This window comes from Antrostomus carolinensis, unplaced genomic scaffold, assembly GCF_000700745.2.
Source record: "Antrostomus carolinensis isolate BGI_N321 unplaced genomic scaffold, ASM70074v2 scaffold17378, whole genome shotgun sequence".
NCBI lineage: Eukaryota > Metazoa > Chordata > Aves > Caprimulgiformes > Caprimulgidae > Antrostomus > Antrostomus carolinensis.
In genome coordinates, this window is record NW_010332462.1 from 3,779 (window position 1) to 29,832 (window position 26,054).

The 26,054-nt window shown below is 40.4% G+C and overlaps 1 protein-coding gene across 1 annotated transcript in view; it reads right to left on the reverse strand.

Annotated features, from left to right (window-relative positions):
* Window positions 1–729: 729 nt before the first annotated feature.
* The window catches only part of LOC104529271 (FYVE, RhoGEF and PH domain-containing protein 5-like), a 36,597-nt gene continuing 11,272 nt past the window's right edge, over window positions 730–26,054 (reverse strand). The window contains exons 6-16 of the mRNA XM_010173535.1: window positions 23,954–24,025; window positions 22,332–22,400; window positions 15,656–15,739; window positions 13,955–14,034; window positions 10,152–10,251; window positions 7,833–7,970; window positions 7,014–7,116; window positions 5,146–5,276; window positions 3,274–3,402; window positions 1,524–1,672; window positions 730–766 (exon numbers count right to left, since the gene is read on the reverse strand). Of these exons, the coding sequence (XP_010171837.1) occupies window positions 730–766; window positions 1,524–1,672; window positions 3,274–3,402; window positions 5,146–5,276; window positions 7,014–7,116; window positions 7,833–7,970; window positions 10,152–10,251; window positions 13,955–14,034; window positions 15,656–15,739; window positions 22,332–22,400; window positions 23,954–24,025 (1,092 nt within the window). The remainder of the gene's footprint in view (window positions 767–1,523; window positions 1,673–3,273; window positions 3,403–5,145; window positions 5,277–7,013; window positions 7,117–7,832; window positions 7,971–10,151; window positions 10,252–13,954; window positions 14,035–15,655; window positions 15,740–22,331; window positions 22,401–23,953; window positions 24,026–26,054) is intronic.

Genomic DNA, 26,054 nt, shown 5'->3' on the forward strand with positions numbered 1-26,054 from the left:
ATTTCAAAGTACTGCAGTGGTATGAAATTAAACTCTTTAACATAAATTATACAGTAATCTGTGTAAAATTATAAATTCATAGTAAGTAATTACCCTGGATCATAGCCGGTGAAGTGTTGATAGACCAGGTAAATTTAATGTGGTGTCCGTTCATTTTCTGGGGAAGCAATTTAGCACACACAGGGCATAGTTTCATGCTGGCATTTGTTAATGAATGAGTAATAAATCAGGCCACAGAACTCCTTGGAAACATGAAAAAAATGAAGCTATAGTTCAATAAAAATAATAAAGTGCTTTAAATGAGTATTTGTTGTTTACTACATTGTTTCTCATTTCATGGTAGACATCAAAACCAACCCAATGAAATATGATAGTGCTCTGGAGTAAGTAAAACTGAGCCTGTTACTTATTGTAGTCAATATTTCCATGTATTCTCTTGTTTCGATGTTAGACTTAGTTTACAGTGGGATCAGAGGAGAGGCTTACAGTACAGGCTGAACTTGCACAGACATAAAGATCACCATAAATATTCTCTATTTTAAAGTTTCCATTTGCAAAAATGTGGATGTAAGAAGAAGGAAGCAAAAAAAGCAATCTAGAAACAGTTCATATCCAGTGTATGTAGCCAGTTTGCCTGAAATACACTGTTCAGTTTTGTAAGACAGAAGAGAGTTGCTGGGAATGTACAGAAATCTGAGAATTTATTCCAAGTCCATTGAGTGATAGCTGCTATAATATGGATGCTTCTTCCATGGCTTCAATCCACCTAAAAGGCATAGGAAAGGAAAAATGGTACACATAAAATTATATGCATTTTACTAACATACGTATTTTAAGATAAATAAGTATTTTAAGAATATAAAGCCTGAAGAGGACTGTATTTGCCATCCCAGCTCTAATGAAGAACTATAGTTTTGTGATTAAAGCAGGGAACTGGGTACAAGGACTCTAGAGTTCTACTACGACCTTTACCAGTAGTTCATTATAAAATCTCAAAGGTAGCACAAGTGTGATCTTAGAATAGGAAAGGTGAAACCACCAACATATGTTTAAAAGCAACAAAACCTCCCGTAGATACTCATTTGCTTCCCTATGTGTCTGGTCATGCTGGCATTTTTATTACTACTTTCATTACTATTTTATTATATGGAAACAGTAGCATTAGAATGGGAAATATAAACAATTATTTGTTGATGAGGAAACTAAGAGATGGATAAATAGAACACATAAATAAGAGAAGTTTCTGTACAGTAATCACATTTGACAGACTTCTAGGCATGACTCTTGAGACTCAGCCTCCTCTTTACCTCTATGAGGGAGCAAATTCTACTTCCTGAAGGAACTGAAAAACACCATCTATGTTTTTAATGTCACCCAGGCCAGTCACATGCAATTGGGCTTAATCAATGCTCTGAAAGCTGTTTGTTTTCTCTGTTATGAAGGCATTCTGAAGTGGAGAGGGAAAAGCCCTATATAAGCTTTTGGACCTGCACACTGGCTAGTGTGTAATTCTACCCCCGTACCTCTGTGCTGAATTGTTATTCTCTGCTCGGAAGCTATAAAAGAGAGTCTGCTTGTGGTAGAGATGGAAAACTGTATCCATACTTCCTTCCTCCTTTTCTGGGGCAATGGTGAAACCCAACAAAGGCAAACTTTCTGTGGCAACTTTGTCCTGAAAGCAAACAAGAAGTGAACAAAAATGTATAGAGAAGGCTTGTAACAGTTTGAGGGCTCTTTATGAAAAACCAAATAATGATACAGCCCCTCTCTGAACAGGGCTGCAACAGCAGTGGTGCGAATCTCCTGCTGGAATGGTGGCTCTTACCTAAACACAAGCAGTGCCTGTGTACTGCATGTGTTTATCTAGTCTTACTTCTGAAAGTCCAGTTCTTCATGATCATCCACACGGCCATGAAGGTCAAATTAACCCTTACTTTAATGGCTATCATTGACATCATGGTTCAGGAGGCAAACTAGAGGTTACTGAGAGTATGGTACAGTACAGCAGCAGTTCTGAAAGCCCGAAACCTGCTCCCTGTTATGTTCCTTTCAACCATTTTTATTTACTGAGTGCAAGTACCTTTTTAGTACTTTGTAATTTCCTTTCATAGCACTAGCAACTTTTTTAGAAATCTACACTGTCTCAAACAGCACACTTCTTTTCTAAAATGCTGCTTTGAAATTTCTGAGCTGGTAATGCAAATAATTGTTACTTTACTCCCAAGAAACATCCATGAATTTTGCTTGCCAGACACTGCTTTGTACAAGTTAAAGAAAACAATAAGCCTTAATCAAACTGCACATTAGCTGTTACTGATAGCTGCAGTTTTGTTTACTATATTTAGGTAATGTTTTCTGTATGTGTACGTTGCCTTTGCCTCTGCTTTCAGAAGCTAAATTGCAAACTGGGAATGCAAGGTGTAATTAGCAATCCATTGCTTTTTCCCTATTGTTGAACCAGAAATGATCACTTTTAAGGTTAGAAGAGGTAAGGTAAATGTATTGGATTCAGAATTTGATGCTAATAGTCTGAATTGCTGGCCAAATCATGAACTCTTGTGCCTCAGTCTCCTCATCTGTTTAAAGAGAATAATGTTGCTTCATGCAATCATCACAGTGGTGATTAAAGTTTAAGTAATTGATGTTTGCAAAGTGTTCTGAAGGCTTAAAGTACCAAATATTGGTGCGACAACAGTTCTTGCATTCTATGTCCTTTGTTCAGCAAAATGAATTTTTATGCTTCTTCTTGCAAAATCTATCACAGCCAAATTTTGTAGCACGCTTACTTCAACTTTATTTGTATTGCAGCTATTCACAAAGGAGAAGAAATTAAAATAACAGGGACAGGGAAGAGACAAAATACATTAAAATAATCTAGTTGATATCCAGCCTCCTTGGCTGTAGGAGGAGCTTACAGGCCAATACACAAGGTATTATTCTCACCTCTGCAGACTGCCTCCTGTCTTTCCCTGTTGGTACTAGTAGGACAAATATGTCTTATTTATACTTGCAAAACTACAAAATTATTGTCCCCACCAGAAATAGATCATAGCACCATCTATCTACAAAATATCGGTCAGTGGCTAGGGCTGTGGCTGAGCCCCTCAGCTCAGGACAGCTCTTTGGTGACTCAGTCTGTTAGGACTAGGTCTCAGGAGGCAGATAGCTGTGAGAACTGTCATTTCTATACCTTTCACATTTACTTGTGCTGTCTGTAGTGAGTAAAGAAGGGAACTCGGATAGGAAACTGTTTCAAGGTAGATTGCACAGTACCTCGTTTGCTACGTAGGTGTAGAGGACTTTGCCTTTGATAACAAACCAGCGTTTCTTCCAGTGTCTTTTGCCTCTCTTACATCTGCTGAGGTAACCACTGATGGTAGCTCCCTCGCCTGAGGCTGCCACCTGGAGCAGGGTAGGAGAAATCGGGATTTGTAATGGCAAAGGTTTTTCCCCTCCTGATTATGCGTGTTGCATCATACAGACAACCAGGTCTACGTGCATGAAACCATAAGTAGACCATTAAAAATACTGAGACAGAAAAAATATAAGCATGGTATTACAGTTCTTTTTAACTGAAGATTTCTGGTTAAACTTAAAATATACAGTTATTATTGAGGTCAGCAGGTTTACAGTTGTGTTCTGAGAAGCTGAACTCATCCCTTTTCCCAGGTCTGGTTTTGTGGTATATTAAAAGCACATGCTTCCAAAAGGGAATTAGAGTCTTGTGGCTGAACACTTTTAAGATGTGGGTATATTTAGGACTTTGCAATGCTTTTATATCAATTTATGTTAAACACTTGACTATGACTTTGTCTTATTTGTGAAATAATATTTCTGAGAAGAGTTACCCCTCTCACAGAAGTATTTTGAGATCGAAGTGCTTAATGTTCTTAGAGATCCAGATTTTGAGTAGATGGAACTATACACACACAATGCAGTGTACGTTGTTAGTTACAAGAGTAAACTCCAGTACTATTGGATTTAGAAACAAAGGACAGAGATTCAAAACCAGCTTTTTTAGCACTGGTACAAGCAAAGACTGAGCAGTAATACAGCAGTGTTTTGCAGCAGAACAGAAATGCTCCAGGACCTTAGTAAAGCAAGTCAGAGAAAGTTATGGAGCAGTGCTAGTGCAAGACAGTTCATGTTAATAAACCTGCTGCCTCCTTGTAGATAAAAGGCAATGCTGTCTTCCTAACGGGGCTGAAATTTTGCCTGCCAGTTCTTTCTGTATTCAGTTTCTGTGTTTGTATACAGGCTTGTCTCTTTGGCTCAGTTTCACCTCAGCACAAACAAACCTCTATAAATTCCAGTATCTTGACTGCACAATTATGTTCAATAAGAAGTTTGCAGACTAGTCTCTTCAATACAATGACAAATACCTGCTGATTTCAGTGAAATGGGGGTACCTTACTGTGCTGGAGTTCAATGGGCAACTTGGCTACCTAGACAACATTGTGATTGGCACCTTGTTCTTGGAAAGAAAACTAATATAGCTGGAGAAATCCTGGCCCCATTGAAATTGGTGTGAATTTTACTCGTTTACATTGGTGGGATCAAGATTTTACCTATCTGATTTAAAATAGCTTGGTTTGAGCTGGAGGGAGAGTGCCTGATTAAACGTTTATACTACTGAATTGATTGCCAAGAACTAGAGTCTGTTTTCCAAGTGGTATTTTCAAAGTAAATCAAAGTAAAATTTCAGAAGTCAGAGTCTTGTAAAAAAAAGGTAACTAACTGGTCAACAGTATAAAATGATCTGTTGATACTTGTCATTGTCTGTGATCTGCCTTGTTGTACTATCTAGCACCTTAAAGTCATCTTAGTTTTCTAAAAACTTCATAGGCTGATGAGCAAATTAAAGTATGGTGATCTAATTGAGTTTCACAGTGGGCTCAAGAAGCTTCGGTGGTATCTTCAGAGCTCAGTCTATTTTGTATTTTAAACACTATTGTGAAAAACAGAAAAAAAAATATTTGCATGATGAAAGTAGACCAGGGCATGAGAATATTCTGCACAGAGAATAAATGATAAACATGTAAGTATAAGCATATAAGCTTATATAACATATAATCATAAAACTGCTGAAGTATGACCACACAGTTCTCTACAGTGCCTTCCCTTTATCAGGTAGCTTGGTCCTACCTCCATAAGAGCTGAAGGGATCTTCTTCTGTTTCTTAAAAGATGAATAATGAATATTGTGGAAGACAGAGGAGAAGGCACTGCTTGAACACCTGGATGAAGTTGGAGGGAAGCTGACACTTAGTGGTCGCTCTGCAAGATTAAGAAAATTCAGAAAGGGAAGGGGGAAATGGATTAATCTGTACATACTAGATTAGGGTTAAGACATACACAATACACTAATGCAAATGCTAAGGAAAATGCAATGCCTTCTGCATAGATGGTTTTTGTTTTAGGTTTTCTTTCAAATTACCCCTTTAAGTCTGATTAGATGGGTGGATTTCATAGCACCCTAGGTTAATGATAATAACATACAGCTACTTGAAAGAAGCTTGCAAGAAAGCTGACAAAGCACAAAACACAGCTTGTTTTCTTCTAATTTAGGATCAGCATTAAGCAAATGGCTTTTCCATCTATCCCCTCATGTTCTGTAACACCTTTGCATGATAGGTTAAATCAGTGGGACATTCTTTTGGTATGAACCTTTCTCTTTGAGTTCTGCACGGGAGAGAGTTATTCTGTCTCTGTCAGTCTCCGTTAACCTCACTTGTCTGAGTTCATATCTTCATGATCTCTCTTCTGGCAACACACATTATCTGGAAGCTCTTAGTAAAGCACAGCATTGTTTAGCATAAATCTGAGTTATCACTTCTTGGACACACAGTGGCTTGGGGATGCTTTTTTGGCTGTTGTGATAGCATCTGTTCATGTGTTTGCTTGGCTAGTGTGCATTTTTTTAATCAGGATAGAAAAACTAAACTTACCTGTCCCCCATCTTTTTATCCTTGGCAATACAATGTGCCTACTTTTAGAGTTTGCTTACATGAATAGTTGTGCAAGAACATTATTTCCTGTTCATTCTCTGTTCATATATGTAACCCCTGCCCCACCCTTTTATTTTTGATTTGGATGTGTATTTAAATCCGAAAAGGGACTTAAGTAGTAGGACAATAATAGAGTTCTAGTTAGGCAGTAGCTCTTCTGCTTTGAATTCATGCTTTCATTTGTAACCAGATTAACTCCCCATGTAGAAAAACTCGTTAGTGACTCTGCACTTTATCTCAGCATTTCTTTTTGTAAAAGCTGCAAAATGGATGATGACAGTAGAGGAACTATAAAGTCTTTGTTTTATTTTGATGGATAATTCATTACAAATGATGGGGAAGAGCTATCACCTATAATTACATCACAGAACAGAATAGTTCATTTAGAAGGGACCTACAACAATCATCTAGTCCAACTGCCTGACCAATTGAGGGTTGCCCAAAAGTTAAAGCATGTTATTAAGGGCATTGTCCAAATGCCTCTTAAACAGTGACGGGCATGGGGCATTGACCACCTCTTAGAAAGCCTGTTCCAGTGTTTGACCACCCTCTGGGTAAAGAAATGTTTCTTCATGTCAAGTCAGAACCTGCCCTGACAAGGCTTTGAACCATTCCCAGGTGTCCTTTCACTGGATACCAGAGATCAGCACCTCCCTCTCCGCTTCCCCTCCTCAAGAAGCCACAGAGAGCAATGAGGTCGCCCCTCAGCCTCCTTTTCTCCAAACTAGATAAACCCCATGTCCTCAGCTGCTCCTCACAGGACATAGTTTTTATCGTTTTTGTGGTTTATCAAAAGGCCAGGGGAGCCCTCAGAGGACATGGCTTCCTAAAACAGTTTTAACTGCCATACTGCCTGGCTCTCCTGGGACCTCAATACTCGTGCCTTGTGCTTGAAATGAGAAATTCTCTTTAGCAAAACACAACATGGTAGGCAGATCCTAAAGTCTCCTCATTATACAGGCAGGAAATGGATTTGTCAGTTTCATCAAGAATAAAGGAATCTTACCTCTTTTCTTAAGTTCCACATAGCAGCTGTCACAGACTTTTGCTGCTTGATCTTTGAGGTACTTCATAGGGTACTTGTTTCTCGAACAATTTCGACATACAATCTGTTCCAGCAAGGAAAGATGCACATAAATATAATTTAAATTTATATATATGCATATATAAAACAAATCCTCTGAGCTGGCTGGGAGAGGAAGATGGATATTGGACCAGATATTACTCTCTCTTAAAACTCAGGGTAAATCTACTGACTGAAATGTGATTGCTGTAGATTTACACTGTTGTAAGCCAAGCAGAATTGATCACTGTATTTGGTTGCACGCCATTGCTGTGCCCATCTCCCCAGGAACTTATACTTCCCCTACTAGTGAATCACAGAAAGACCACTTTAATATTAATTCTGTTTTCATAGCTTTGTTAGTAACATTGTTTTTGTAAGTGAGCTTGCATGTTCCCACTGTCGCTGTGTAGGTACGGACTGATTGTGGAGTTAGAAAAAAGATTAAGTAAATGCTTTTTCATACTAGGAAAAATTACTGGTAGTTTGCTACAAAAAAAAGGCTAAGAGACAGTCATATATTTGTAGTGTATTGCTTGACAGCCTATATTTGTAGTGTATTGCTTCAGTGTCTCTAGAGCTAGCTATATATTGGATATAATGGCTGGACTCGGCAACAATTATCCTGTAAGGCTTCAACTACTGTGAGAAGTCAAAATTCCAGTTTTGATGTTGCTACAAGTTTGCAGAAGTTACAGCAGTGGCAGCCAGTGTCCTAGAGGTATGAATAAAGCTTCCCTGAGAAGCTTGTAGAGCTCTTACCTTCCCACAGGCATGGCAATGATGTCGCCTCAAAGTGAGGGTAAAGTCACAGCCACAGTTCATGCACATCATGACATGGGACACAGGTACCAAAGTAGGAGGTTTCTCACCCAAGGGTATTCCAAGCCTTTCCCTTAGCTTAAAATCAAACAAGAACAAATTAAGAAGCATCTGCACTTCCAAATTCCACTCAATCAGCCCTGTTTCATCACATACAATTCTCCTATCATTTCAGTCTTCCTTCACCTGCTAGGATCCCCAAATTTTCTAATTCCTAATGCACCTTGTAAGTGGGATACAGGTGCTTCAGCACTGAAAGATTGTGGCAAATCAGTACATCGTGCTGTTGAAGCCCGAGTCACAACAGGTAAAAATCTATGTAGATCTATTATTGGTCAGGCACTGACGCTAACACATCAGACAAGGATCTGATTCATTGCATGTGCAAACTGCAGGTAAGAACATGAGTTAAAGCCATCTTTTTATTAACAGCTTTTTAAATAATATCCATAAAAAGCCATATAGCTTTCAATCGAAAAGGGCCTGAGCTCTTTGTCATTGCACCTTGGGACAGTTCTATGATCGAGGAAGAGAGAGTACAAAAACCAGCAAAACCAAAGATTAATTTACGCCCACGGAATCCAAATTTGATCCACGCTTTCCATGACTGATCTGAATATATTAAAGCCACTTTAGAAAATGTATTTACTGTTCCTGTTTCTTGGAATGCACCACGTTGCGGTGTTGTACAGATGCCCCTTTGCTCCAAGCCCAGGGAGCCACAGTCGATGTGGAACCGAACCCAATCTAATAAGCCATGCTGAGAAGCTGTGTTACTTCAGGTTCAGCACCAAAGTATTATGGGTACCCCACTGTCAGTTCACAGCATCTTAGAGTTTGGCAAAAGTAGCTCTTGTGCTTTTGAAGGACCGCTTGTTAGAAGGGTTTCTTATGAGGAAATGAGACTTCTGCAGACAAATAGGATTTAAACACAAAAAAAAAAAAAAATTCCTCTAAATTTCTCCTTGCACACATTCAGTTTTACATCAGAAGCAGAGCTGCAAAAGTAATTATTTTTTTAATTTGCTGAAAAAGGATTTGGTTTAGGTTGCTATACTAACTAATTTCTAATATTTTCTTGTTAAATATTTGAAAGTAGATTAGCTTCAGGCCAGAAGGAAAATCCTCTTTTGTTTTTTTTCAATTCATTTTTTACTTTCTGAAGTCCTCAAAAATTAAATCACAGAATCACAGACTGGTTGAGGTTGGAAGGGACCTTTGGAGGTCGTCTGGTCCAACCACTATGCTCAGGCAGGGCCACCTACAGCCAACTGCCCAGGACCGTGTCCAGGTGACTTTTTAATATCTCCAAGAATGGAGACTCCACAACCTCGGTGGGCAACCTGTGCCAGTGCTCAGTCACCCTCACAGTGAAAAAGTGTTCCCTGATGTTCAAGGGAACCTCCTATGTTTCAGTTTGTGCCCATTGCCTCTGGTCCTGTCCCCCAGCCATCACTGAGAAGAGCCCGGCTCCATCTTCTTTACAGCTTCCCTTTAGGTCATTTATAGACATTGATGAGATCTTCCCTGAGCCTTCTCTTCTCCAGGCTAAACAGTACCAGCTTTCTCAGCCTCTCCTCCTAGGAGAGGTGCTCCAGTCCCTTCATCATCTTTCTGGCCCTTCGTTGGACTATTTCCAAGGTTTCCATGTCTCTGATGTACTGGGGAGCCCAGCACTGGATACAGCACTCCAGGGGTGGCCTTGCCAGCACTCTTTTCTTACAGTTAGTCTTATTTAGTAAAGCTGGAGTTCTACATAATCTAAAATAGCATTTTTACTTTTTGTCAGGTGCATTCTTTGCCTTCTTAACTGGGAGTAATACAATTGAAATCAATGAGATAACAATAACACATATCAGTTGTGCTGGTACAATTAGAATATTGCTGGTGGGATTTGCACTGACAGTGACTTTATTGTGTGTACGATATTAATGTAACTAAAAGGTAGTTTCATTTTAAAATCTGCAAAGTTTGTAGCTATTTTTAGGTCATCCAAAATAATTACCCTTTAGGACAAAATAGTCTTCCTCCAGAAGAACTCCTATTTAAGCAAAGACCACTGAGTATGGAGTGTGATTAACACTTCAGAGGTGGCCCATGAGCTGTGATGAGCTTTGTTATTTAAGTCTGACATGCTGGTTTAAATGAAGATAGTAAGAACGTCTTGCCACTGCGAACTCTGCATTTTATAACCCTCCTCCCTCTCCTCTCCCTTCCTCCTTTTCCCTTCAAGCATTGAAAGACTTGGCCTCCTTTTACCTCCACGCTGCTCTGGAAAGTGGAAGTGTTGTGAGCTTTGTAGTCATCTGGGATGTGTCTGCTGATGCAGTTGTACCAGTCATCCCTTTCTGAACAAGAGCTGTGGAGTGAAATACAACAGAGCAGTCAATGCTATGCAGACCAGGGACTGAAACAAGCTGGTTTTGGATTAGAAGAGAAAAACTTCATGTTATAAATGTTTGCTTTTCCTTACTACTCCATGGAACTGGTAATTTTCTGACCAGGAACAAAATTGACTGTTGGACATACTCAGCTGGATGATTAGTGTAGATCCACGGTTAGGACCGTGGCTGAAAAGGAACTAAATGCCCAGAAAGTTTTTCAGAGTAGTTTCTGACTTTGCTATAAGCCGCCCAATCCTAGATTACACAGGACAATATGAAATGTCTCTTTTTGTCATGTTCCATCACAGACAATCTTCAGTCTTCTGGCAAGAGACCAGGAGAGCAATTTGGGAAGGAAGTTCTGCATTTCCTCTAGTTGCAGGTACACATGGAGGCCAGTAGTTCTCCAGACTGGCCCCTAGATGCCCCCTTTGCACAAGGCAAAACAGTGAGCACGTTGTGCTTCTCTGCCAGTCCAGCTATCCCAGGAAAGCAGCAGGGCTTTTAGTGCCTGTTGCTCCCCAGGTGCATTTGCTCTGTGACATCTATAAGCTGGCCTGCCTGTGTGAGCTGGTTTTCCTGCTGTGACTTCAAACCGTGTACTTCCTGTCCATCTGAAACTGTGCATGGCTCAAGCTGTTCCCAGCATCAGTCACAGGAGGCAATGTGGCTCAGTGTGGTCTCCCCTCCCCAAGTCATACCAGCCACTCACATTAAAGCTACCCACTAGACTTTGTTGTAAAAATTTGCAGTGGCATGGTTACCAGCAGCTGTTCAGCTGTGATTTCCTTGCACTGTCTTCATGAAGGCCACCAAACAAGACATCTGAGAACATTTTGTCTTTTGTGGTCTTTTTTTTTTTTTTTTTTTAAAGGAAAAAAAAGAAGAGAGAGAGAGAAAATGCCAGATTTTATCAATGAACTCTGACAGCATCCCTCTGCACTGTGAGCATAAACCCTTGTCTGAAAAACGCCAGCATCTATAAAATTCAACAAGCCTGGAGTAGAAATTGGAACATAAACTCTGAACCAGTGAAATCCACTGCATACAGGCTAACCACTGCAAGCCAAGGGCCTATATTACAGGAAATCATCTCTGGCAAGAGTCACACTGCTAGTCAGTCCTTATTACTACCAAAAGTCCTGTGAAGTTACACTTTCTAAGAAATCTGAAGATGTCTATATCTTCTAGACAAATCATGTTCACAGCCTGCAAAGCACTAAAAGAAGTCCTGGCTTCAGCCTTTCTCCTGCTAATTCTTTCTTGGAAATTTTCTTCACTTGAGAATTAAGATTTGATTTAAAAAAAAATCAAATAAAATCATGGCCCATATAGTAATGCAGATTAAAGCCACTTTGGGAAAGACAGGTAAGAGGGACAATGTGCTATTTAAAAGCCTGATATCTAACTGGTGCCTTGAACCTCTTCTCTACTCCATTAAACATCTCTAGGCAGTAATCACAAGTTATTAGTGTCTAAATGTGGGATAACACCTGTCTGCTGCTGAGTAAGATAAATTATGTCAATTGGCACTGGCCTATTCTTAATTATCTATTTCATTAGTTGCATGAAGGCTCAGAGGAATTTTTGCTGAACCTCTGAAGCTCAGAGAAGCTCAGACCTCGATTCACCATTACCACATTTGGTCCTTGTGTGGTTTTTGGGCTGTACCTTTTGTGCTGAGCTATCGGTTATCCACGTTGGCTCGTATATTCTTCCTTAAGCAAATAGAGAGGGTCAAATTGTCACTGCAGTCTCCTGGACAGCAGGGGACATCCATGGAACAGAGAAACTGGACTGGGATGGGATTTTGTTGCAGTGCTATCGCTATCACTCTAAATTAGCCTTCTGAGCTTTGGTTGTCCTCATTCTACTGCCTGTAGTCCCTGGCACTCATGCTGTACTTCCTTAGTGCCTTCATCTTGTCTCATACAAGCGTAAAGGCATTGAGGTTTGGGTTGTGACTATTAACAACTGGCTTTCAGTGCAAGCTTGCAGTACCTTGATGTGAGCAGTAAGCTACAGTCTTTAGGGGTGTTTGAAGCCTTCCAGTACTTTTCTGTCTTTGGTGCTCCTTTTAGTGAGTGCACAGGCCAAGGATGTTGTGGGGTTAGGAGAGCATGCTGTCTCACCTGTGAGTTGTCACCTCTGCCGGCCAGTACAGAAAGGGAGAGGAAAAAATGTTCTTGGGTGGCTTGTGGCAGATCAGTCCCAGAATGAGCAGCACAAGGAAGGGAAAGGGGCTGTATCCCAGTGCTCCGGTAAGAGTCAGTCTCCATCTGGCTATTATCAGAAGGGCAACCTTAGTCTCAAGCCCTGGTTCTATCTGCTACCAAAGAAACACAGCTCACAGTGGCCTCACATGCTTTGTTTAGGCTAACAAAGCACAGAGTTGATATGAGTACAAAAGGCAAAGAAACAACATAACAATGCAAGCAGAACATCCCAAGCTGCTCACTAGGGATGCCAACTTCAGTTGCTCTGAATAAAGACAACGTGCAGCAGTTATTTCCCGCCTACAGTACAGAAGGACTGCACACATCCTGCCTTTGTATGTGGCAGCAGGTAATTCGGAAGTACTGTGTGTATATTTTGAGAGTTGTGATGAGTGTGCAGCTCTAAGAAAATCTCAGATATTTTCTCATTTGCTTATTATAAAAGGAAATCAACAAAAAGGCTCTGAAAGGTATCTGAGCCGTGCCCACAGATGGCAAGAAGTACTGTGGGAAGGATGAGAGTTCCAAATTCTGGTTCTGAATAAGAAAGTGCCTTCTCTGTCTTTCTATTTCACTGTGTAATTTAGGGAAGTCTGCCGTGTTTCCAGCCATGCTGTAGTCAGAGACTGATGCTGGGAAAGTCAGTACTTAAAATCACTGAAGACCTTGTTATTTGGAAGACTTAATTTTAATGCCACTGCTAGTGTGGTATGTCTTTTGTAGTAAACTACACGTGAAAGTCAAGCCAGCCACCTTTCTCTGCTGTAGCTCTAGGTAAGTTTGCAGAATAATTTTTGGCTAGAAGCATGAAAAAATACAGTCCACTACCATCTTCTGATCAGAAACTGACCTACAATCTCTTTCTGGCATTAACCTTTGATCCTGGGTCTGACTTCAAGTCGCAGTTAATACTAGCACTACACAAACTCATTAGTCAAATTCTTTTTATTAGAAAGACCCATGAATTTACCACTAAGGATTAATTTTGGCTTTTTAAAGCACTATTAAATGCTTTTGTATCTATTACATGGTATTACTCAATTACTATTTTCTCCAGCAGTTTAGCAGCCCTAATGGTATGAGGTAACAAGTGAACTTATAAAAGGGAGATGTAATATACTTAGTGTTACGGGAGAGAAGTGTAAAAGAGAATGGAAGGGACTTAGGCTTCTTAGTAAGAGACTTTCTTCTCTTTCCTTTCCCTTTAAGATGTTATCAAGAGCCAACTTCTAATATTCACTCTGCATATGAGTTGAATTAGTTACAGTTTGAGCTTTGCATTTATAATTAATATCTTCATTGTGTAATCAAGCATTCGACCATTGTCTGTCACAACAGTGCAGACTGAAATTGAGTTAAAAAAGAATGAGACACTAATTAAGTTTTGGGTATTGGTTAGACTAATCTAGAGATACAGCTCCAGAATATAACACCCTGGGCCATGACTATTTGGAAGCAGTACCTTGCTGACAGGGTCAGGCAGTATTCATCATATTCAATCTTCAGGACGTTTGGGGCTTTTTCTGTCACTGGGCAGCTGACCTAGAAACAAATGCCATGAACATGAATGTGGACATGAGTTAAATTGTCTGAAACCAAGTACACCATACAAGTCTCAATGCATATGGATCTGTGGTGTTCCAGACATCTGTTTCGTATTTCAATGTGAAGAGATGGGCAGGTAGGGTTTTCTGTCTTTCATATTGCTGGTGTACTGAGGAATGCTCTCGATTTCAATATGGTGATGATGCTAAAGGAAAAAAATAATTTAATACAACTATAAAGGTAAGGATAAGGTATCAATCAGGGTTTAGTTTTAATATAAGAAGCTTAGGAGAAGTTTAGTCTGACAAGTGTCAGAGCATTTCCAGCAAAGGTTTTTTGGCTGTTCTTGGAGTGAATGGAAGTAACTTCCTGACATTCAGACATTATACAGTGAAGCACTTCAGTTCAGTGAATGTCTGTCTGCAGCAAGGCTCTTTAAGAGAAAAAAAAAAATACTTAAAAGCTACAGCTCAGCTAGAACCTTTCCCCTGCCATGTAGTGTATTAGTTGCCTGCTAATAGCAACAGCCACTTGGGAGAAATGTAGCTTCATGGTACTGACGCATTGTTAAAAAGCATCTATTATGCCAGTGACTTGGTGTTTCAAAGGCACCCCAACAAGTACCTGCTCTGCAGCTCCTTTTCACTTAATGGTAGAGTGTTTTGGTTATTCCTACCCCAGCTGGGGACCCATAGTTAGTTTTAGACTTATCAGGTGTCTAAGGGTGATTAGCCTCTACCTTGTCATAACACCTCAACCCACCCATGTCAGTTCACTGGAATTAATAATTAGCAATTCTCATCTTGCATGGTTTCTAGATCACCATACTCCTGACATGTCACTTCAAGTCCTCTTTCACACAAATACAACTTGGCATATTAGCTGTAGAACAGTTATGAAGGTTCTTGGCAGGAGGTATGTAATAGATGGCTAGGTAAGAAGCAAACATCACTCCAGCCCAGTATCTCCTGTTGCACAAGTACTGGTGCCAATGGATGCTTAGGGAAAGGGTGTAAGAACAGGACAATTGTGTCCAGTTTCTGTAATCTGCAATTTAGGCATTTCCTGAAGAAGAGACTGTGTTTATATCATTGCATGTGATGGCTCCCAATACACCTTTTCCTCATAAAGGTGACTTACCAGTTTTTGAACCCATTAATGCTTTTGATGAAAACAGTTAAAGGACACATGAAGGCTAGGCAAATGAAAGCTTATATAAAGTTTTAGTGGTAGGAGTTTAAACCCAGGCAGACTAAGCTCTAGTGAATATATTGTAGGGGACAACCATGTATTGGCTGGAGACATGAAGAGAGGAATGGTCAAAATGGATAATAAATCTTTTTGTCTCCAGTTTCATAATCAAATGGTAAATCAGATTTTGGCTTGTATTATTTGTGCAGCCTGAATAAGGCTGTTGTACTAAGTCACAGCCTTATAGATAATCTTGTATACACTTGCTTTATATTTTTCCTTTTGTCTCATGTAAGAGGCAAGGGAATCCCTTGATGACAGGTCCATTCCCTCTTTCTCCTTGCTGGATATGAGACATAAACCAGCAAAGCACTAACAGCCCACTATACAACTTTAATTCCAGCCTATAATACAGATGAGGCATTACCTTCATGCCTGACACAGCCAAGGTGTTTTTCAGTCGGTATTTGCCATCCTTCTGGGGATATGTGTACAGCAGAACATCATTCATCTATATGAAGAGAAAGACAAAATCAATAATTTGCAGTATGGCTTGCAGGCCTGCCCATTACTCCTGGGAGGGATACCCAGAACAAGCAGTAACTTGATGAACTGCTAGGACTGTTACTAAAGACAGGCCCAAGTTTAGATCAAGACCTGCATCTCCACAAAACCCTGTGGAGTTTGCCTCCAGGACTTTGATTTCTTCCCATTTTTGACTGTTGCTAATGGCTAAGCAAGTAGATAATCAGCTCTTTTTTATTCAGCTTGGGTGAAACAGCTGCTTGTTTTAAGGGCAATGCCATGTTCAAGTTGGGAACGCAAGCTCTGCGTTTACTACCTGGCAATACCAACTAACTGCCCAGGATGCTGCAGCTCTGACTCTCTTTGGGTTCCCCTGGCAGTTAAGCTGCAGTGAGGCCAGGGCTAAGGCTGGGATTCACGGACTTCCATTTTCTGGGCAAAAAGGAAGTGGAGGTGAGGAGAGGTGCCATAGTCTGGAGGAATGATTCAGGGAGGAATGGTTTGCGTATTTGAGAGCAGTAACTGTACTTCACTGCTGGCAAAACTCGCCTAGACGTGCGACAGCTTTGCAGAGTCTGTGGGCTGCAGCAGAGACCACAGAAGGGAGAAAACCAGAAAGATTGTTTCATTTTATGAGGGGAAAAAAATCTGTACCTTAACACACCTCAGATATTTCCATAGTTCTTGCAGCTCTTTGCAGAATGCATGTTTTTCAAACTGCTTCCTACTATATGGGATCAGATGTTCTCTGCTGTTTGCCTAACTTAATCATAGACATTATTGCAGCCTTTTACCTTCACGCCAGTCAGCAGAACTGGACCTTGTAGGTCTTTACTGGCCTCTCCTTCCCTTACTACTAGAAGGAATAGCAGTACTGGTGAGCCTTAACATTGCCAAAGTAACGCTTGTGTGTGTATGCATTCTGTGCTTTACTTGAATGAGCAGGTCGTGTTCTCTTGTCTTTCCCAGGCCTCTCACGTCGTTACCAATACGCATAAATCAGTCAGGCCCTTGATTACTGTACTGGGATACTATGAACAAAGCTACGCAAGACAATGTAATACTAAGGCATAGGTAATATTGTGTGATGCCAGAGACAAGGCATCTTAAATGCAGAAATTCTAAAGAAATTAAAAAGCGGACAGAAACCAACTTCACTTGAATTCCTCTGTGACAAAGACATTTAAATATAGCCAATTGGATGGTAATAATAATAATATATTTTGGAAGGAAAATTGTGATAAATTGAAACGCAGAGAAGAAGGGAGGAAACTAAAGAATGATTTGGCAATAAAATAAAAGTATCCTGTATGACTGCTATTGTAGGGGTCTTGCTAGTACTGCCTGACCACCTGAAACTGCTGGTGTTCACTAATTTGCTTGCCTGAAAAAAAAAACGGAAAGTGGAGCCTTATGGATGTTTTCTTAAAAGGTCATAGTTTACCTTATAGAGCAGAAACAATGGTTAAAGAAAAATGACATGGAATTAATACTCACGGGATTAAATCCTTATGACCTTGGATTTAACAGCAAAACTGTAGTTGCCTTTATTAGGGTCATGAGTTCACTCGTGGACACCAGTTCATTAAGTAGCTGTGTGATTCACAGCAAATCAAGCTTATGTGCATTAGCTGCCCAGCTTTAAGATGCAGATTCCCAATAATGTGAGGCAAAATAAACTGGAGTGACTTTTTCCAGAACTTTTACTTCAAATTTTACCACTTCTTTAAAATTGAATTGAATTTACTGAGTAGGATCAGCCCATATTTTTGTAGAAAATTCTGAAACATTTCAACAAAAAGACTCCCTTGCACTCCTGCATTGGCCACTCTACTGTGTATTTCTCTGTGTCTTAACTCATGCGGAGTTTAAAACTCTTTTAATATAACACTTCTCAACTGAGGCTATAAAAGCATACTATCAAGTCAGAATGAGTTCTCTTTTCTGTAGTCTAAAGTGGAGTATTTACTCTTTTGCAACAACAAAATAGCATTTCCTTAGAGCAAGGTGACAAATGGCTTATCACAGAGTTTTTCTGTGATTTACTTATTGCTGCATAAATTACCCTCCATGCTAACATTAATCCAACCAGCACAGTGACAACTGCACAGTACTGACCACATGATGATTCCCAGTTTAACCAGGGCTATGCATAACCAGAAAATTCATCACAACCTATCACACACTGAGTATCTAGGAGGCTAAGGTAGAAAAAACTGAGCAAATGTAAACCTTTCAGTGAGAAGCAGATGAAAGCTATTTTCACTGGTATTACTAGTAGCAACTAGGACTCCCGTAACCAGGTGGGGAAAAGGTAAAAAGGCAGACAGACTTTATTGCTAACATTAAGAGAATACTCTGTGAATACTAGTGAACTCTATTTGCCTGGTGATTCTGCTGTCTCCTAAATGTTGAAAGGATTATATGAGAAAACAGGACTTACTCTGCCACACTCAGTGCCAGTGCTAAAGGCTTGTTTCAAACCACAAGGAAAAGTAACTAGTTATGGGCACTAAATCCAAGAAAGTGAACTTCTAAGAGAGATTAGCAAGATCCTGGCATAATGTGCTACTGGCTTTCTTGAACAGCAAACCCCATTATTTTATTTATTTTAATAGTTATATATTTCTTTAAAAAGCAACTCATTATTTTATTATTGTTGATTAACAATAACACCCTGATGCTTACCGTTGTCATGACAGCTCTGGTTAATATCCCAATATTTTATTAAACATTAATGATGACTTTGCTTTATAATTGCCCATTTGAGTTTTTTTCCTCCTCTTGTTTTTCTCCCCCACAGTATATAGCTGTAGGCTGTGACTCTGAGATCCCACCAACCACAGCTTGACACAATGCAATTACAACTAATACTTCAAAGCTTGTTAAGCAAGGCACACATACTCATCAAGAAAGAAAGGTTTTGCACTTGCTGCTGTCTCCTTTGCTACATCTACATTGGAGACCTGAGTGGTGGGTATATGAATGGTATGGACAGAACTAGCATCAGTAGCAATGGTTTCCTGCTGTTCCCTGAAGCAGTAAGGACTGGGCTGTGATAAAAGCTGATCTTGCAACCCCTTAGGAATCTGTGGTAGAAGAGTTCAACCCCCAGGGGAGTTCCGAGAAGTCCTTGGGCTTCAGACCCACTTCCTGGTCGCCGGAGAACTTTTTGAATAATTGGGATCCCCAAACTGCTCGGATATTTATATGGGATCACATACTCCTATTCTGCACTACTCTGTGCAGAGTCCCCAGAACAACAGTTGATAACACAAAGAAGGATACATCTGCTCTTTAATTTTCTGTTTCTCTGTTTTTCCCCTCTTCTTTTCCCCCTATTGTGTTGGGAACCCAGTAACATTAGATGTCAATGCAAGTTTTCTAACCTATAGTGTCCAAATTTATTGATCCAAACAAGTTTATCTATGCCCCGCTGAACTGCTGACATCCACATGTAGTGCACTCTCTTGTCTAAAAGCTCCTACCATGTGTTTCTTTTTTCTGAATGTTTTAAAGGGTAGTTCATTATGAACCTTGTGTTGTTCTATTCAAGTCTGCATCAAACATCCCCTGAGTGTCAGTGGAGCAGCCTGAATGTGTACTGGGTCTGCATTTTCCAAGCTCTGACTCCAAAACCTCCTGTACTCCAGCCCTGCCAGCTAGGGCATTAAACAGTCTCCCATTTGATAGCAGCTTCCCGCACCCTACATGCAACACAAGCAGCCTTTGTAGAGAAATTCTTGGAAGGGTGAGATAAGAGACAGTGTCTGACTTAGGGGCCTATGGTTGGGGGACAGTTAGGGGGCCTGCCAGTGTCAGCAGCCCATACTGTGCTGCAAAGAGGCCCCCAACATCCTTGTAAACAGAGACTGGACTCAGGAAACAGGCACACAGCAAAACTCGCTGAACATCCTGCCAGGAAACACCAGATTCAACAATACCGTCAGCCTGCACAAAGCAGCTAGCTCAAGTAACCTTGTGATACACACAACTTAACCCGCAGAAACATATGCACATCAAAAGCCCCTAAATGTGTGTCCTACGCACTCATGCCTATGTGGGCTGTGCACAAACATGCAGCACTCCTTATGAGCACATATTCAGAGTACAAGCACACACACCACCAAAGCATACCCTGAATGCATAGGCCAAGTAGGAGTCTGGCACATACCCAAGTTTTATGGCATATTCTAACTATAAATTTAGTTTGGTGGGCTCATCTCCTGGGATGTGTAGGGGTTAAATTCTCAAGGTTATCCTTCAGTGTATACTCTTCCACTGAAATTCTCTCCAGGTCCTGGGCTTGACTTAGCTTCAGTCAGAGTAAGTTCACTACTAAGAACTTCAGAAAATGCTGTTCTTGGAAAAATCTGTTTTGAGTAGCTAAGGTAAATACACTTATTTCATCCAAAGCTAAAATAAACTACACCTATACATGTTAGCTTCTGTTGATTTTTTTTGAGTGGCAGCTGACATGTGAAACATCAAAAAAGAAGCCAGTTCCGAAAGGCTTGTTGTTTGGTTTTTGGTTTTGTTTTTTTAAATTAATATATTAGGACAAATTCTTATCCTACCCGAGTTTTACCAGTGGCTTCAGAGAATTATGATATGGTCCTTAGAAGTAAAGGGCTTTAAATAAATTTGAGTTTTAAGAGACAGTGTTTAGGAGATTATTCTAGTCTTGGGGTTTTGTGGTTTTGAGTTGTTTTTTTTTCCACACAGAATTAAGACAGCACATGGATTGGGCTAGATGCACTGGCAGAGGGAAGGATATGTTCATGCAGGCCTTGGCTATTAGAAAAAGGTGTTGGCAGTAATGGTTGGTGGGGTGTTAAGGCTGATGCAGTAAGGATGCTATATGCCAAGATGAAAATACGTTGCCATAGCTATGCAGTAGTTGTCTTAATGTATCCATGGGCTAAATAGTACATGAAGTAATTAGTGAGTGGTGGTGGCACAACGGAGAATCCATAGCATTAGCAGTGACAAGCAGATGAGGCAAAACCATTCAGGTGTTAATGCAGGAATTGGTATATTCCACAGTGACTCACTTCCCTGCAATGTCTCCATACATGGCATTGCTCTGCAACCTGAGGAACTTTCCAGGTAGAGGGGACTGAGTAAAAAAAAATAACTGTGCCCAAAGGCAGGTATTTGCCGATAAGTTTCAAACTGTTTCCAGGATCCAGTCATCCCCTACCTGCCCTAACAGGAGACATAATAGGGGAAGCCTGAAGTGGTTGCAACTTTAGCATGTTTTAGCAGGAAGGAAGCCCGTTTTATGTGTCTCTTGGTTCTGGAAAGTGACAGCTATGGTTTAGTCTAGCTGCACCACATACTTTGCATGACAACATGTTTGGTCACAGTTTGCCTTTCTGACTTAAAGGAAGAAAAAAACCTTGTTTCTGAATACTGAGAGCATCTATTAGCAGGACATTGGCTACTGCAGTGTCGCCAGATGCCAAGAGACACTTCTCTCTTTGCAGTTAACATCCGAGTTTGAGCAGCTGAATTCTTCCCAGGAATCAAAAATAGTTCCTAAACTAGAAAGTGACAGAAACTAATTTCCGTGCTTTCTTTGTTCCAGTAATACTTTCAGCCTCTTGTGACCTTCAAGCTGATACAACCATTTTGGACTACCTGACATTTATCTCAGTTTATACTGAGTTTAAATTACTTTCTTCTCAATGTTTATTACCAACCTGATTTCTGATCTTCCTTTTAAATTCTCTATATCAGCTATTATAGCTAGGTTTGTGACACTTCAGTATTTGCCATAGTAGTAGATTATGATGGCAGTTACGAACACACTGGAAAACAAAATGGTAAAAACTTCTTGGAATTTGGTCCCAGCTTTAGCCACAACTCCAAAATGTTTTTGTAAAAGGCAAATGTTTCAGAAGATAAGAAGCTTGTGCATCCACTCATACACAAATAGGAAATATTAATTAGAAGGAGAAATAAGAAGAATTAATGGCAAAATGTATGACTTCTGTAATAAATAAGCCATCTCTCCTCCTCACAGTGGTGCCAGGATGAAAAGCTGTCAGCACTTATATGTATTTGCTGTGGCCTCTGTAAGCCATTTATTTTAAAATAAATTCTGCAAGAAGTACTTTAATGTTAAGAGCAGCAGTAATGCTCAGTTCTTTATGGTTCAACCGGAAATGTTGAGAACAGAGCCCAGGAGCCTGGAATCTCACCTACTGTCTAACTGCTCAATGTAGTATATAATGCAAAACAGAAAGCATGACTGTTGATAGCATATCTCCAAAACACTGTTTTTTCATCTGTTTTGATTTGCAAATATTTGCAATTTTTGCAGTAGGGTTGAGGACCCTTGTGAAGGTTATTCCAGCCAACTGATGAAAGGTTCATTTTTCTTAACTTAGAATTTTGCAAACCATCATTGGAAACTGTTGCTCTAATCAACAGGAAGCTGAAGGTGTGTGTCCAGAGGTACTATACCAAGGCAATGCACAGTTAATTAGGTAAAGACTCCTGCTAGGGTTCAGGGCTGTGTAACTGCAGGAGAAGACATGAGAGAGACAGTAAATATATAAAACAAATCTTACCAAGAACAAATGCCGAGGCTGCCTGTTTTTGCCAGAGACTTTCATCAGCGTCCCCTCTTTAACAAAGATCTGAAGGAGAAAACAGCAGATTGTAATCCTGAGATTTGTCATTCTGAATCTTACTGAAAAAAGAGAATATTCCTCTTGGGGAAAGAGCTACTCTAACTGCTTTCATCAGCACGGGAAGAGATAGATACCTGAACACTTGCTTCTAGCCTTACTCCTCATGATCTGGCTTAGTCTTTGCCCTGCTGCCCTTCATGGCTTACACTTGTATCAGTACTGAATCCGCTGGAAACCCACTTGTCCGCAGCCCACTGCTTCTGCACCATGGACTATGCTTAGAGGTGGCTGTCATAGATTGCAAAGCTAACATATAACGGGCTTCAGAAAAGAATTCTTACCTTTAAAAATCCTCTAAAATAGGCCAAAAAGAAAAGCTGAAACCTCAGTTTTCAGCATGTTACATCCACGTAACTATACCTGCATACATAATCTGTACATGTTTGCAAACACAATATTTGTTGGTCCGTATTGTTACTGTTATAGACAGGACTATGGAACTAGTTGATCTTTAAGTTCCTTTCCAACCCAAGCCATTCTATGATTCTATATAAGCAGCTAAACCAGCATACTAGAATTTCATTGCAATAACATTTGAAAAGGACTAGAATAACTTAACTACATGAGTGGATTAACAGTCATCTACTCTTTTCAGGTGGAGAACAGTCTGATGTAGTTTTCCACTCTAGAACAATTTATAACCTGAGAGACCAATCTGGCAAATTCTGTGTGCTGGGCTTTGCAGAATTTGTTAAAGCATTACCTGGCAAGGGCAAGGAAGAATACTGATGTTCGAGGAAAAAACAGAGGTTGACTGCAGTATTTGGCTAATGAGAATTATTATGTTACAAGTATGCGTGCCTTGACAATTGTTTCAGGAGTTTTGCTAAAGATATTGGTGGGCTGAAGGGAAATTTAAGAGTTGTAGAACTTGAGAAAGAAATCTTCTGAAGTTTGGAGACAAGCTGGAGCTGAGGAAACTGGACAGGTTTGAAAGCCAGGAGAAGAAATTTCCGCATTTGATGTGGATGGCAAGATGGACCTATACACTCTCCCACATTTCTGTTCGTGTGTTGCTTAAAATGCTGTCTTGCATTAAAAGCGCCACTGGGGAGTGGTGAGAATAAAAACTGGAAAACAAATAATTTCCCCTGATTTAAGGCTCTTCCCAAGCCAAATAAAACTCTAAGCCTTTCCAGGCTGCAAGTGATTCCTGCTAGTGTTGCAAACTTTCAACAGGAGGATATAGGGAGGAGAACAGCAGCTCCATCAAAACAAACTACACATGGGGTGGCTGAGGACGGATGGAGTGAAAAGTCAAATGGCTGCTCTGTGTAGAAGCAGGGGCAGTGCATGTCTTTCCCAGCCTGAGGCTCTTGGCACATCTCTTTGTGCACTGCCAGTGATGGCTTTTTACACAAACCAGTGCTCCAGCTCTTATCACAGAAGCTCAGTAAACAACACCTGTAGACGCCTGAAATCTGGCCATCCGCACAATCGGAGATATAGCTGGCCGGAAACAATGTCCTTATCAGCATAGGTTTGCCTGCAGCACTCACCCTTCCTGGCTGGAGGAGGCCGCTCTGCCCTCTCACACTGTGCTCAATGTGTACCAGCTTCTGCAGATTTTCCTGAGGGAGAGAAACAGCATTTAGGAGACTGCATGGTGACCGTTCTTTAGACAAGCAGGCAAACCTTCCCTCACGCCTCCTCACCATTTTATTTCTCTAAAAGTGGAATTTCAGAATCAGGTTTCAGAGATAGCTGAGCCCAGGGATTTTATGCCCAGAAAGTCTTCTTCCAGCCTTACAGTTTTTATAGAACCTCCTCACCTGCATTCATATGTGCTGTGGCCTTTTGCAGTCCTGTTACATCTGACACCTCAGTTCACCCTCAAAAGGACATGCTAACTCCACACCATAATTATACATTGGCCTCTTTGTTGCCTTTCTTGCTCTGGGAGCTAATAAACTGGAAGAAGAGACAAAGTACAGTATCTGCTCCAGAGGCCTGCACATTAGTGGCATGACACGGATAATCCTCATGTGCTAGAATTATCTGGAGGTTTGTATTCTGTGATAACAGATTAATGGCTTTGCCATAGGGGATTTAGAAGGTCAACTAGTAAGCAGGCAATGAAGCTGCATCTCTTTTTTGATGCTCTGCAAAAAGCAGAAAGTTGGTTATCAAGCTCTGATACTATTAAGTGCCTACATCTACCTGGCCTTAAAGCACACGCAGTCAGTGGGCACTGGCATGTGGCATGAATTTATCTATGAAGATGGTAAATAAGATTAATCTAGCAAAGCCTATGCTCTCATAAAAAATAATGGTATTAGATGAATATACAAAGGAGGAAGAATGGGTGTCTGTGCCTTTGCAGTATTGCTAGAGTCTTTTCAGATCTTCCATTTAGCAGGTGAGGCTGCTAAAATGAGGCTTATATACAGGATTCTGCTGTGGTTTTACCTGGTTAGAACTGCAGAATGGGCTGCACAGCAGCAGTGAGTCATCACTGGAATATGTATAAAAATTAGGAGTCTTTTGTCTAAGTTACCATTGTAGCCTAAGTCCTCAGTTACACCCCAGATAAACTGCAGACTAAGGACCACATTTGATATAGCTTCATGATCTGTCAGCCTTTGACTACAGTTTTCTGCTATGACAGATAATGGTTTGTTTTCCTATGATCCATTGACTGGCATTAAGATACTCCTGGGCTTAGTTAGACTCTATTAGATAATGCAGTGTATCTGTGTGATAGAAATCAGTGCTGTCTACAGAATCAGCTAATTAAGAAAGCTATCTCAGACACCAGAAGGAGCATATCCATGTCAACATGATAGTGTGTCAAGGCTAATTTACCCTGGATTTCAGCTAACACAATTAATGTACCTATCTCAGCTTGCTTTTTGAGATAAGCCTGAAATACCTCTGTATGTTCACTGCCCTATTGCAGTAACATAATGTGACATATTGCACTTGTTTAGCACACTTAATTCTTAATCAGTAACTGCATATCAAACATATGTAAATACTTACAAGCTTTGACCAGCACAGGGCTGCATTGTGACCATGCAATATAACTGGCAGTTGACACATTTTCAAGAATTTCAGCCATCAAGTATCTCGTTTGCAATGCAGGAAGTAACAAATGGAATTTTTCAGGTCACCTCTAAAATACTATAGGCCAGCAAAATGGAAAAAGTGTATAAACTAATAAGCCAGGAAATACCAGGGATCATGGGAGAGCTGACATTAGCAAAAGACATTCGCAAAGGACTTTCCCATCACTAAAGGGTAGTTTAGCCCTAACAAAACTCGTGAAATTGACAGCTTTCACAATGGAAACCTGTTTTTCATCCGCAGAAAGGGCAGCACCCTCCTGTGAGCACACTCATGGCCAACGCTAGTACTACTCACTGGGGTTTCTGCAAGAGTGAGAGGAGAAGTTGCTGCAGCTCAGATGCACCTCAGCTTTTCTCAGGACTGCTGGCAGAGGTGCCTGTTGTAATGCTGACATTTGCAGTATGGACACATGTTCACCAGGAAATGGACAGAGATGTATCAAACTCATTTCCTGTAGGAAGTCAAACAGCCATCGCATGCAAAGGACTGTGATTTATCTGGGAATGTGGGCAGCTGAGGGGGGTATAGTTT